Source organism: Syzygium oleosum, unplaced genomic scaffold (assembly GCF_021117445.2).
Source record: "Syzygium oleosum isolate NSW1041296 unplaced genomic scaffold, Sole_v2.1 Sole_v2.06, whole genome shotgun sequence".
Classification (NCBI taxonomy): Eukaryota; Viridiplantae; Streptophyta; class Magnoliopsida; order Myrtales; family Myrtaceae; genus Syzygium; species Syzygium oleosum.
In genome coordinates this window covers 5,555,945-5,569,982 of record NW_026607490.1, presented here as the reverse complement: position 1 = coordinate 5,569,982, position 14,038 = coordinate 5,555,945, and the positions used below count along the sequence as shown (strand labels likewise).

Below are 14,038 nucleotides of genomic sequence, written 5' to 3'. Positions count from 1 at the left end.
AATCCCGTCGTCGCGCCGCCCGTTGCGAATGGCGGCTGACTGGGGCCCGGTGCTGATCGGGGTGGTGCTGTTCGTGCTGCTGCAGCCGGGCCTCCTCTTCCAGTTCCCGGGGCACCACCGTCACCTGGACTTCGGGAGCATGAAGACCAACGGCAAGTCCATCGCCGTCCACACCCTCATCTTCTTCACCCTCTACGCCGTCCTCATCCTTGCCGTCCACGTCCATATCTACGCCGGCTGATCTCGACTTGGTGATACACAGTTCCCATCCTTTCTTCTCCTTTTCTTTCTGATTCTTCATTTCCCACCTCTGCTTTTGGTGGATGTTAACCTGTGACTGGAATTCATGGCGGACGGTTTTCACTTCCTTTTTTAAGAGACGGTATCGTTGCTATCGTTGCTTTCTGAGGTGTTTCGGGAAAGTCTTATAGCTGATGTATTAACGATTGCGATCTTCATTGTTGTTTGGCTTGTTGCCAATTGAATTTTCATGTCATCATAGAAAGTTTCACGAACTGATTGATATCTTAAGCGTTTATCTCACAAGTTCTACCAACATAGATCTTGATAGATTTCATTTTTTTCTTTTTCTTTTTTTGAGTTTTCGGAGGTGATGGTCAACCTATCTGATTTCTTAAGTTGTATCAGACATGTCTAAAAGCATAAGCGATTGAGTCTTAGGATTCCAAGTTTAGGTTTGTTTCCAAACACGAAAAGTCTTGAGGATCGAATCCTCGTTTTTGGGGGTAATCCAATGCCACCAAACTAGGCTCTAAGAGCCATAGGTCGATGCTGAATTGAATTTGTTTTGCTTGATCAGTGTTTGCTTCTTTTAAAAATAGGGAAAATTACAAAAAAAAAAATCATCTACAACTCTACTTTCCATGTCAAATACTCTCCTCGTATTTCAAATTTCACAATTATCATCATCACTCTTTTCAATAAATTTCAAGTTGCATCTTGCACCGATAGATAGTTTACCATAATGCCAATTCATTTTCCAATTACTACCACCCCGCAAAGACCCAAATCCACTGACACTCTCTACCCTCCCACACAGAGAGGGATGCTCTGTCCAATTCATCTTTGGAGGCCATCGCTGCCTTCAAATTTGAGCCGGCAACGGTTGCCGCGGAAGCTCAAGGCCAGATCGAGGTTGCATGCGGCCATGGCCGAGCTCTGCTTAATACTTGCTTAGCTGGCGAGCTTGTTATAGAGGCGCTCAGCCATTGCGAGCTCAAGGTCAATCTTAATGGCCTCCGACCGCAGGCCTCGAGCTCAAGCCGAGCTCAACTAGGTTAAAAAATTAACATTTTGAAATGCTGAGGAGGGTATAATTTATTTTTTTTTTGGTCGAAAGGAGGGTATTAGTTATGGAGGGCAAAGTTGAGCATAAATTCTTTAATTGTTCATTCTGAAAATGTTAATGTAAAAGCTTGTGGTTTGAAATATGTATTTTGTATCTTAACAATTTTCCTCATGCAAAAGTTGGTTGAGTTTTGACCCAAAAAAAATTGGTTGAGAAAAGCCCAACATGGCCTGATTAGTGGATGAAAATGGCGTAAGCCCTTCAACACTTATCCTTTAATCATGGGCCCAAACTAGAGTTTTAAATCTGATTTGGCCTTTTCAACTTATAACCACGCATTGCCCATAACGTAGCAATTGTCGTGCGTGCCCATCTCCAATGTCCATAACGTGGCTTTTACATGTGTAAATTACATTATAGATGTTAAACCGCAGTGACAATTCAGCACTTCGAAAAATCATCGAGCAATATATAACAAAGATTTAAAGAGTGGCAGCAACCTTTCTTCTTCAGATTGTCTTCTTTCACATAAAACAAAAGTAACAGTTGATCTAGGATAAGACTAAATCCAAGAGTTACCAAAACATGTTCCAGGACACGACAATGCCGTCCTTGGTGGGTGTTGCTGTCGTCTCATCGTCAACTCCTATGCCTCGTTCGGACCGCTCCTTGTCTTTCCTAGCAAACACGTCCATATAAGGTGTGGGTGTTTTCCTAAGCGCTTCCTTGATATGATCAAAATCTCAGTTTTCTGATTAACCCCCATATCCACAACGAATAAACCTCCACACCCTTTGTTCTCCCGAGGAATCCTTTTAGATTAACGATGGCGGACTGGGCTCCGGTTTTCGTCGGGGTGTTCCTGTTCGTGATCCTGTCGCCGGGTCTGTTGTTTCAGCTGCCGGGGAAGGGCCGGGTGATCGAGTTCAACAACATGCAGACGAGCGGGGTGTCCATCCTTGTTCACACCATCATCTTCTTCGGCCTCATCACCATCATCCTCATCGCTATAGGACTCGAGATCAACTTTGGGTGACATGATGCGGGATCACGATTTTTCGTCGGTTGAATCGGTACAGTTGCTATACTTATTTGTTGTTGATGTCCTTGAGACTAGCATTTGGACATTTTTCTGGCAAATGCTTTTTTGCATGGCTATATGTGGAAGGGCAAAAATCGATTTATTTATTGGTTGCCAGACAAAAATATATATAATGAACATCAAGTGGTGGTAATCGTGCATCATGAATTTTCCTGATGCTTATTTGTATTTTCATAGTTTTTTCCTTTTTGAAAGTATACTGTCATAATTAGGTCTGATTCTCATATTCACTTCCTCACACGTGCTCCCGTCGAATCGTTCCTCTCTCGGAAATGTCAAGTAACGATGTGGTTCAGAAAATACCCAAATAACTTGTGATCAAGCGATTCCGTGGGACTATGGAAGGCTTTACAGTGTCGGGGATTTATTTAATATTTTTTTAGTTAGAAGAAAATTATATTCATTACTCAACAAAATGCATCGAAAATATATAAACTTCATAACAAAGCGAATCGAAGCAAGCTAAAGTCCAGAATACCGCAATACAAATCCAAATCCAAAAAATTAAAGAAGATCAATAGAGCACCAGCAGAATTAGGGACACGCTCGTTTTACAATGGATCTATCAAGCAAAATAATCGACAACTGATCACTAGATCTTGTATTTTCCTCAGTGATGAGCACGTGCCGAAAATTTCTCCTCTAGTAACTATGGTGTTGCCAGTTGGCAGTGTGCGCCTAGTTTCAACTTTCTCTGCACCATCGTCGTACAAAGACAACTAAAACAGATTGAAAAAACACAAATTTAACACTTGGGAGAGCAAATTTTTGTGGTTCAGCGAGACACCAAAGCTTGTGTGATCACCATTAAAGCTGGAGGCTAAGGACTTGTACATGAACAGAGGATAGGGACATCAAATCCCCGAAAGAATATTTATTATATTCCTAGACCTAGATCGAGAGATTTTAAACTCTCAGATTTAGAACTGGATCGGGAGAAGAGAGCTCACAAATCTAGATCGAAAGAGAAGAAGAAATAAGAAAACAACAAAATAAACACAAACAAAATCAACAAGAGAGGGAGGGGAGGGTAGACAAGCTCAAACCCTACCCCATGGCTGAAAGTTGAAGAAGACGATATAGAGAGAAGAGTAAGGGAGAGAACGGAAGGGTCAGAGAAACGTCAACACTCGTGTAAGTTCTTCTATTTTTTTTTTCATTTTTTGAGAAGTCCTTCTAATTTTCTTTTAAAATGGTAACATTTCGCATAAAATGATCAACTTGGGTAGAAGCCAACGTCTCTCATGGTTACCACGCTATGAGATGAAAAGTTCATTCTTAAAAAATAATGTGCACAATAACTAAAGGACGGACAACCGGACAGTACGTTCCGACAACAGAACTGAGGATGTCTCTCTGTCGAAATTATTGCTCATCTCGAATGAGCAGTCTTCAGCTTTTTTAGCGGCACTAAATCTCTATCCATCTAAATCAATCATCTCATCCAAAGTGTTACAAATTCTTTCTTTTTCAAATAGAAAATTGCTGTTTTCCATGTGGTAAAACATATGTAAGGATCTCTCCCTAAAGAAAAGACCGGCACACACGTATTTGGCTGGGTCAATTTGGAGACCGGCTCTGTTTCCTCCTCCTAACACCATAAACAAAGGCAAGTTCGATTCCACTATCACCACGGGTACGTACAAGATGGGAGTATCATTACGTTCGGCACCGTCCACCAAAAGATATGAACGACGCAAAACGATGCGTTTTTAAATCGATTAAGCAGTCATTACCCCCCAAAAAGAATCAATTTGACTAGACTAATCCACCTCCCCTAGCTAACATGGGTTGCCATACAATTGATACGTCTCCTACGCCTTAAGTTTACCCCAAAAGATACGTCGCATTATTCTGTGATCTATTGAAAAGAGCCCGAGAAACTATATACCCTTTAGCCATAATTGGTAACAACGGCCCAGAGGTCTATGGCTATAAATATTTATTATTAAAAAAAACAAAGAAGACTGCCGAAAAATGGATCGGGCCAGGCCGGCCCATTTGGAAAATGCATCGTGCCAGGCTCGGACCGGCCTGGCCCGGTCGACATCTCTAGCTTCGACGTCAATGTCGTGTGTGGTGAACGCGAAACCATTTTCTGTGCTCAAATTCACGAGGTCGGGAGTCCAATTCCAATCTTCTTTTTTAGGCAGATGCAAAGCGATAAACATGCAAGTCCGTGAAACTGCGACGCATGCAATGATGCGAAAAGCGTGGGACCGAAATAAATGGCGAGCTTTCCAGTTCCACGGTCACTTTTTGCGGTCAGAGAGAGAGAGAGAGAGAGAGATAATTGGGAAACTGAGAAGACGGTCTTCAATTTGGCTTTGCCATTCTCGACCCGCAAGAGATAAAGACTGGCGTCGTCGTCTTCGTCGCCATCTGATCTGCACAGCTTCATGCCAAGAATATGGTCTTTAGGGTCTGCATGTGTTTTTGGATACATCACATGCATGACTGGCCGTCTTTGTGAAGGGAGAAATGAAGGGCGAGAATGGTGTAGACTGCCCCTTTAGTCGGTCCACCCAAACCGATTTTCCTCAATTCACACCTTATGGTGGTGGTCCGCGATCAACTGCGCTTCACGTGGTGTGTTAACATCCGATAGTTCTAAGGCGGCGATGATGCCACAATGGCATCTAACATTTAGCGACGGGACTATAGTTCTCTCGCACGGTCGAAGTTAGAATGTGACATAAACAAATAGACAAACTATCTGACCGCAGGGAGAAGAACAACAGGAGAAATGGGAGTAGATAACCAACACAATCAAGGTCTCAAAAATCTCGTGAGATGAACATCTCTTAGAAAAGGCAAATCGTGAGGAAACATGCTAAATCCATATCAAAGCACATTCTTTGATTCGGGAACTCATGGATTACCGATTTTCATCGCCCTAATATTTTATGTCGGGGCAAGGAAAATAAACGCAAAAGCTTACATCCCTTTCTCCTGTACTGTTTCCACTCCCTTATTGCATCGAAGACTATTGTAGAAATATCTCTATAAACAATAGAATGTGACTACATTAACCTCATTCGAACCCGAGGGTTGATTCTCAGGACGGACGAACTTCCCTACAGTTTCACGTTATTTTCATGATCACTCTGGACTAGAAATGCATATGAGTAGATCGTAATTTACCAATCGTATGTATAGATACATAAAACAACAAATATGTAAATGTGCCGACAATGTTCAACCGAAATAAGAGGATGAAACTCACACTTTCCAACTATCACAACCTTGATCTCTTTCCTTGAAGAAACTCTTAAACTCAAGCGTTCATTTAAGCGATTCACAAAGCTAACGGACCTAATTTTTTTCTTAAATTTCTCCCTTTCCTCATGCATGGAACCACTAAAAGTGATTGTAAATATGCATTTGGTTCAAGATATGTTCGAAATTATCAGTGGGTTTATCTATCGAGTGGGTGTGCATGCCTTCGTAGGTTGTCACCACGACACCTTCATCTTTGGTCAGCCTCTGGACTTGCTTCTTCACGTTGCATCCATGGAAGGTGCACTTGTAGTAGCTCCTGCCAGAACACGAGAAATCTAGGGTCGGAAATACTGAGGATCTCCAAACTACGTGCGTAGGGAGAGAGAATATAAGCTGAGTGATGGGAAAGAGCACCTTCAGAACTTACTGAACCTTAGATAAATCAAGCCTGTGATGATGTCCCTTTAGAATGATGATAGTTTTTGTTGACTTTCTTATTTGTTCTCCACAAAGTGAAAAGCATCGTTTTCACGAGGAATGCTATTGAGGCAATCTTCTAAAACTATATATAGGCAGCGAACAGAATGAAAACCCCTTTTGCGTTCAGATGTAATTGTGATTGGGAGTCATCGCAAGGTGTAATGGACATCCTGTGAAGGAGTGGGAACACCTGTTCACTAATGTTTTCGTGCATTTTCTTCGATAATCAACCATCAAAGCTTTCAACCTAGCTCTTTTTTTTTTTTTTTGATAACTGTGGATCCGCCATCATTTCCCGGGGACGAGCCCACACAGGTAATCGGGGCGTCTATACCTCGGGGGAGACTAGCCCAGCAACCCACCGCCAGGGCCCCCACTTAAATTACGGAACCGAGCGGGGATTCGAACCCAGAACCTCTGGGGAGGGAAAGAAAGCGCCCACCAACTCGGCCATGCGTAGGTGGGTAACCTAGCTCTCTTTTATTCTCTTCTTTTTCCATTCTTTTTGGGGTTTTAGTCATAACCCTAGCTATCTTATCCGAGAGCAAGCAATTGAAGGTGTAAACTTGTCTTCCATTGATTATCCCAATTGATCCAACAGACTCGAACTATAAAAGGGTTCAATTTCCTCCGCTATGTGATTAAGTTTTCTATTAAGATACACATCCAATAGGGAAAGAGACCTCCACATATCAGGCAGAATTCCACTCCAAGGAATAGCAGCATAGTGGAAGATCTAGTGCAATCTTACTTTACGGGTTTGACACGGAGTTAATTGATGCACAGCAGATAAACTTCAACCCTCGTAGAAAATCATCGAGAAAAAGAGAATAAAGAGTTCCAAGTCCTCAAATTAAGTAGTGTACCTGGGGAATTTGTTGTTCTTGACGGCCTTTTGACCGTATTTCCTCCACCGATAACCATCGTCGAGTATGTCCACTTGACTCCTCGTCTGAAACGCATACCTTGGCTTCCTCATCTTCTTCTTCTCCGACGACGGCCCCTTCTTCTTGTCGCCTCCGACTTGGTCTTCGTCATCTCGAGACATGCCGGCGTGAGAGTTGATTAGCTCATCTTTAACCTCGGATGATGAACATGTCTCGTTACTGTGGTTCATCATTTCTGACCCAGCATGAAACTCGTGAGCACTTTTGTAAGCATAATGTGCAAAAGGAAAGCTTGGTGGTGCGGCTGATGAAGCAGAAGATGGAGGGAACAAGATGTGATAGCTATCCATGGATCATTAAAGAGTTTTGTTCTATGATGATCTATTTAGGGTGAAACAAAGATATGAGATGAAGAAGAAGAAATATGGGGGGTGGAGGAGGAGGAGGAGGGCGTGGTGTGAAAGTTTCTCGTAGGGATGATATATAAAAGGAAAAATGAGAGACGAAGTGAAAGGCGGGCAAAAGATAGAGCGATGATCTTGACGGGTATAGATAGCATCCGAGTTGACGTAAACCGCACGAAAATTCTGTGGGAAACTTTCGTTCCTCTCTGCAAGCTGCCCTGGTCTTTTAGCATTTGTTATATATCACGTGAACCGACATCATCTCAATTATTAATTATAAATATTACTGTACGGGTCCTGCGTGATCAACGTTAGAAATGGATCGGACCAACACGGTCTACAAACTATATAATATCTTTTTTTAGACGGGCGACGCGTATTGTTGAGGCTATTCATGAAAATGCGTGTGATCCACTCCTATATCATGTATTTAGATGCGATCATGAGAATCTTAAAACCTATTTCGAAGATTACTTTATATGTGTAAATGGGAGACTGTTACAGTTAGAAGATCAATTGAGCCCTCAAGGCTAAAGCATCATCTTTAGCCAAAAAAAAAATTGTACATGTATGATAAATATTACACGGATGACAAAATTAGAAATGAAAAGACAAAGTGAGAGATATTAGGAAGAGAAAAAATCATGGCTGTATTGGCGGATTGAATAGTAAAAGTAAGGGGTGTGGAAAATTGGTGGCGGCTTTCATCATTAGGACTAGGACGTCCCATTTCCAAGTGCATCCACAAAGTCCAACCCAAAAAGGAATATTTTGAAAAGTCACTTCCATCCACATTCAATCGTGTGTGAACGGGGACACATGGTTGCTTACTCCTCTTGCGATCTTGCAAACTTCATACTTATTTCCATTCAATGTCCTCTCAAGAAGGCGTCGGATGCGTGCGTGAGCGAGCATATAAGCACATGGAAACTCTTCTAAGTCGATAATCAGCTAGGTTTTCGCTCTTGAACCCGCCTCTCCCGGCGGCCCAAAGAGCGAGTTTACATATATGTATATGATTTGTTTTTTGAGGGAATTGGAAAGGTGGAAGTGGGATCATGTAACTTTTTCATAGGCAGCTCGAATGTGACGAGACATGAAGTGGGTAGATGGCTGAGTCGAATTTATGCAAAGTGCCTATAGTGCTTTGGCTGCGGCACGCCAAAACCTAATTGCCTCGCAACTTCCTTGAAGCAGCATTTAATCCTATGCATGGCTATGTCTAATGAAAGACAACGATGTCCACGTTTCTTCCTGTCGAGACCCTTCAAGAACATGCGGCGGCGCCTGACTTGTGTGTTTTTAAAGATGATGGTTCAAAGCAGCTTCCTAAACAAGTGCCCGTTCATCTCCATGCTCCACGAGTATAGTTACCAAGATTACCGTTGATATATATATATATATATATATATATTGGCCGTTTTGTTATCTCGCTGGAGATCGATATAAGGATGATTCTACCGTTTCGTTTCGAAAGATTGAATTGCTTATTCAAGTAATTCATCTAGAGCTTATTGATAATACTATGAAATCACCGACTCTTATTTACAGATTACCGATAGACCGGTTTTCCTTATATTTTACCAACTTTTAACCAACACCTAAATTTACTTACTTTTATATGAATTTATCCATCTTTATTTGAATGAATTACCAACAGTTTCCGATTTAGTTACCAGCTCTTTGTGGATTATATCGTCTCGCATTTGAGTTATATACTAACTTTTTCTTTTAATTTATCAATTCGCGTTATTTTTTACCAAATTTTGTTTGTCTTTCTCACAAACAACTTAAATTGACTTACCAACTTTTATTTGTGTCACTTACCAACTTTTCTTTCATTAGGTTACATCTCTCGTTTAATTTGTTGACTGACAGTTATTTGATGTTTTATTAAGTTGACCAACTTTTTAGTTGTGTTACCAAACTTTTGTTCGCATTACTTATCAATCCATTAGATATATCAACTTTTTTTAAAAAAACCTATCAACCTCTCAATAGTAGTGATACCAATTTTTCTGCGATTAAATTGCAAACTCTTATTTGAGTTGATGTTTATTTAGTTTTTCCAAATTACTGACTTCTTTTATCTTTTCCAGACCTTCATTTACCTTTCTTTATCAACTCTTATATATGCAATCTATTATATTTATGATGAATTTTGTATTGGACAATGTAATATTGTTGCATTAGGAATATATTCATAATAGAACGTTTATTTCTATGGACCAAACATGGGAAAAATTACCAAAAAAGTCCTAAACATATTGTTCGGATGCCATTTCAGTCGTAAATATTTAAATTGTGCCAAATTTCTTTTTGGTCGGACAATTATGCCAATTTAGTCATAAACATTTTGACGATTTGCCAATGTAGTCCTCCCAGCTAAAATCCGCCATAATCGTTGAGGCGGTCTCCGTCTATCCTATGTGGCACTTGACAATTTTTACAAATTTCTTTTTTTTAATTTTCTAATTTATTTTTTTTTGCTAATAAGGGCCTGTCGGCCCGCTGGCCACTAGGTGAGGGCAGAGCCCTTACCCTGAGGCTCACGGCTAGATCTAGTCGGCAAGGGCTTTCTGGGAGCCCTTGCTCGCGAATGACAAGGATTACCGGCCCTCTCCAAGAAGTCAACAATGAAAAAAAGAAAAAATGAATAAAATAAAAATTGATAGAAAATCCAAAAAAAAAAATCAAAACTTGTCCGAGTTAGCGATTTCCGATCAATTTTAGCCAAAATGACTATATTGGCAAATTGTCAAAAGGTTTAGAACTCAATTGGTACGATTGACAATTTTAGGACTGAATTAATATTTGTACATTAGGTTTAAAACTTTTTTGATAATTTTCCCCCAAACATGTGGTAAATCCGTACTGATTAATTAATTAGGTTGAAATCTAGTCTTCCTAAATCATGAGAGCGAGAGAAAAAAGGAGGTAGGAGTTTGTCAAAATATTCTCTTTTAATAAACATGCAAATGTGCATCACGGACTCTAAGTGATGGAGATTCTCTGCTCCCACTTATGCTCCCTAAGGGCATCTCAATCCTCCCTATTAAAATATTTAAATAAATCACGTCACTTAAATTTTTTAAATAATCGACGGTTACACAAATCTTTTCAGACATCTATTTGCCTTCCCTATAATATATTTCCACGCTTTGATTTTAGGCTAAAGTCTAGATTACTTGTGAGGCCGAGTATTATAATATTTAATTATTAAACAACGTTTTCATCAAACAATTTAAGTTTTTTGGGCAGGATTTTCTAACACGATCTAATATTTATATATTAATGGTCCCGAACCAATGGTGCGTTGAGTAATAAATTACATAATCGACCTTCTTCACATGAATCCGATAGCCGAGATCAATGAGGCAACTTCTTCACATGGACCTTATCTAGCTAGTATAAACTCTTCAAGACTTTATCTTCTAGCTAGATTTTTATGGAATAGCTACAAGATCAATATTAATGGTTTTCAAGCCCTTGAATCAAGGCAAACTCCAGATTATTACCATCCCATGTATAGACAAAGGGTCATGTTCCTTCACGGAGATTACAGTGTGTTGGGAGGACTGTCGAAGCACGATTGTTTGCACCATCTAAGGCTCGTCAAAAATTCATTGTCTCGAACTTGACGCGAGACAAAAGCCTTGTCTTACGGGTAAAACATGGCATCTAAGCGTGACTACATAAAATGTACCTCTCCATTTGTATCGCAAAAAATGAATAATTTAAAAATTATTGTCTAAAAATGATCGCTTGTATTACTTACAAAAATAAATTAACAAAAAAAAATTTCATCGTCCACAAAAATGACTAAGCATAAATTGTTGTCGATAGTAAAAATATTTTTCATCGATTAATTATTTCAAGCAATACAAACGATCATTATTATGAACTATTTTCCTCATCGTTTATTTTTCAATAAATAAAACGGAGAATCTTAAGTAGGATATGGGCCAACAACATGTTTTTTTTTTATGACTGATGTCGTGAAAAACGTCATTTTATTACACGATTTTGTTGACCAATGACACTATTTCAATTTTCGGTAGACCTTGCTTCCTGTTGTGCTAATTAAATAGATGGATCATTGGAGACATGTGTCATAGATCGCGATTATCCCATACTCTTGTACCCTTGTTAGTGGAGCTTAATGGCGTCGGGGTGAAGAGTGGGTGATGCAAAAAGGATAATACAACTTATTTGTAGGAAACATCTGGGTGGTTTGTGCTAGGAGTTTTAGGTTAGAATGAATATACCCTTAGGAGCTCTACAGGAGCTCTGAAGGCGGGGTTGGCCTCTCATGCACAAATCGGTCGGGAGCTGATGCCACTCCCTTGATGATACCATGTTAGGCCGAAACCACTTGTGCCTAAGGTGTTATGCGTGTCTCGCTCGAGGGACTGGATGCCCAAACTAAGCTGAGTGTGGTACGATCCGATACGATGATGATATTCGCTGTACTATTCTTAGGAATAACTATCGGAATGCAGGCTGGCCTAGGGTCTTCTCGACTCGCCAAGTGCCGTACGGGCTATTCCGCGGCCAAAAAACTACCGGCTTGTGACACATGCGTATGACATTTTGACTAAGAACAGACACACACACACAAAAAAAACAAGAAAATTCTCGAGGACTACATTTCAAATTTGGATGATAGACCATGAGCTGCTCTTCCCCAAAAATTCCAAACATTTGACTTTAGCTTCCATCCTAAGTCCTTTTCCACACCGGTTCAATTGACTGGCCTTCCTACGAGTACGTCACTTAAGTTGAAAATCCCTTGGAATGATCCCTCTTTCGAGATTCATGGACTCTCTCTCTCTCTCTCTCTCTCTCTCTCTCTCTCTCTCGAGATTCATGGACTCTCTCTCTCTCTCTCTCTCTCTAATTATGGTCATCTTAATTCCATAATCAGCTACTCAAAAAATATATGTGCATATACTTATTCTAATTGGATCTTCGGTTTCTCTGTCCCGCACAATCTAATTAGAGGGAATTTTCATTTTAATTTCTTCCCATATTGTACTTTTCCACACGCAAAAACTTAAAAAGAAAAAAGGAAAAAGAAAACACCGTGTTTGTATCCCTTTTCTATAATAGGGCATTTCAAGTTTACGACTCGACAACCCTTCGCGGATGCATGCAAACATCTCCGTCCAACTATATCGACCCGATATGGTGTTAGTTAAGCCCTCCACCCGAAGGGTGATGGGCATAGTCTTTGAGGTCATTATCGAGTGCACGGCGTTGTGATTTAAGCCCGCAAATTGTCAACATTCAAATCGAACCGCTTAATCGCTCGATCTAGTCTTTAAGAGTTCATCGTAACTTATTTTACATCATTCACGTGCGCATGTAATGAATCAGCTTAGAAGTCGTAGTATCGATCCTATTCCTCGTTTCGTATGAGAATTTTGGGTCAGATTTTTCTGATAGGCCCTAGATTAGACATGGGAGGACCGTCAATGCCAATTGCTCCTCATCACCTTCGAAATAGAAAAATATGTCGTAATTGGTTTTTGAATTGGCCAAACCCAAGATAGGGCAAGGCTTGGGCTTTTGGTGGTCTGTCTATTCGACCTTAAACCGATGGGCTTGGATATCAAATTGGGCAAGATGCAATGATTTGATCTAATTTGACTTTAAAGCTTTGTTGCTGCATTCCCTTTTTTCCTATCTTACTTTAGTAAATTGTACAATTTTTTTCTACAAATATATTAAAAGGCTTAAGAAAATTAAAGGCGGCTAGTCTAGTCTAACTCTTGTGGAAGATCATTCTTTGGCAAATAGACATATCGTAAGGAGGATGTAACCGCGCAAGTAAGTAGCCAGTGCGAGACTCTTAATATCCAATCTCACTGGAAAGTAGGATGCACGATGTAATAGTAAATGCATGCAGAAAGCGCAACTCTCGTTTGCTAAAACTATAAGTTAAAGTGGTGATAATTTAAGATCGGGATATCGAGTATCTGACCAATAATGTCGAAAATGAAATGGCAAGTTCCAGCAATGGAGGTGTCGAGCTCCTTGCTATCAATGGAGTACACTGCTCCAATCTGAACGTACTCTAGAGAGAGAGAGATTGTGTTGTGTGCTGAGAAGGAAGCCCACCATCTAAAAAAGCAATACGTATGGACCTGAATTTCAGTTTGTTTATGTTGTAAGTTGACTTCAGATATCCATAGCTTCATCCTAAAGAAAATGAAAAGGCAGACCTTAACTTGTCCAGCTGGTATTCACGATGTGATGCTAGTAAGAGTTGAGTGCGCTTAGGTAAGCATATTTTTTTCTTTTTAAAGAAAGATATGTTACCTCTATGCTCGCGTCCCCTCGCAATTTATACAAGAAAAGAATGCCGTTTTCTTTTCATAGTTTAAAGGCACGAGCATGGAGACCAAGCTACGGGAAGGCCTGCGAAATGCCGTGCAATCCCTTTGAATCGGTTAAGTTCGGACATTGTACTTGTAGAGATGATCCCAACCCAGAACGGCTTGCACACAGTTTACGAGATTCGAATGGATGGATCTCCAATTTTTGAACTGAAAACACCTCAATGTCCAACTAATCACGCCAGCCCCTCGGGTTCATATTGTGATCGATATACGATCCAATCGACTTCCGA

At 40.3% G+C, this 14,038-nt stretch overlaps 2 protein-coding genes across 2 annotated transcripts; one reads left to right on the top strand and one right to left on the bottom strand.

Moving 5' to 3' along the window:
• Positions 1–247: 247 nt before the first annotated feature.
• LOC115680327 (uncharacterized) lies at positions 248–2,637 on the top strand. The gene has a single exon (XM_056312103.1). It carries the CDS (start codon positions 2,136–2,138, stop codon positions 2,343–2,345), a length of 210 nt encoding a protein of 69 aa, XP_056168078.1. The 5' UTR covers positions 248–2,135; the 3' UTR covers positions 2,346–2,637.
• Positions 2,638–5,398: 2,761 nt separating this feature from the next.
• On the bottom strand, positions 5,399–7,519 carry LOC115680088 (probable WRKY transcription factor 75). The gene is made up of 2 exons (XM_030603825.2): positions 6,980–7,519; positions 5,399–5,949 (listed from the first exon to the last, which is right to left on the bottom strand). Exons 1-2 carry the CDS (start codon positions 7,348–7,350, stop codon positions 5,772–5,774), a joined length of 549 nt encoding a protein of 182 aa, XP_030459685.1. The 5' UTR covers positions 7,351–7,519; the 3' UTR covers positions 5,399–5,771.
• Positions 7,520–14,038: the final 6,519 nt, after the last annotated feature.

Bases quoted from the DNA above. Each gene is read 5' to 3' on its own strand.
- LOC115680088 (XM_030603825.2), bottom strand. From the start codon at position 7,350: ATGGATAGCTATCACATCTTGTTCCCTCCATCTTCTGCTTCATCAGCC. The intron at 5,950-6,979 runs GTACACTACTTA...GTGTTCTGGCAG, and splicing joins AAGAACAACAAATTCCCCAG to GAGCTACTACAAGTGCACCT.
- LOC115680327 (XM_056312103.1), top strand. From the start codon at position 2,136: ATGGCGGACTGGGCTCCGGTTTTCGTCGGGGTGTTCCTGTTCGTGATC.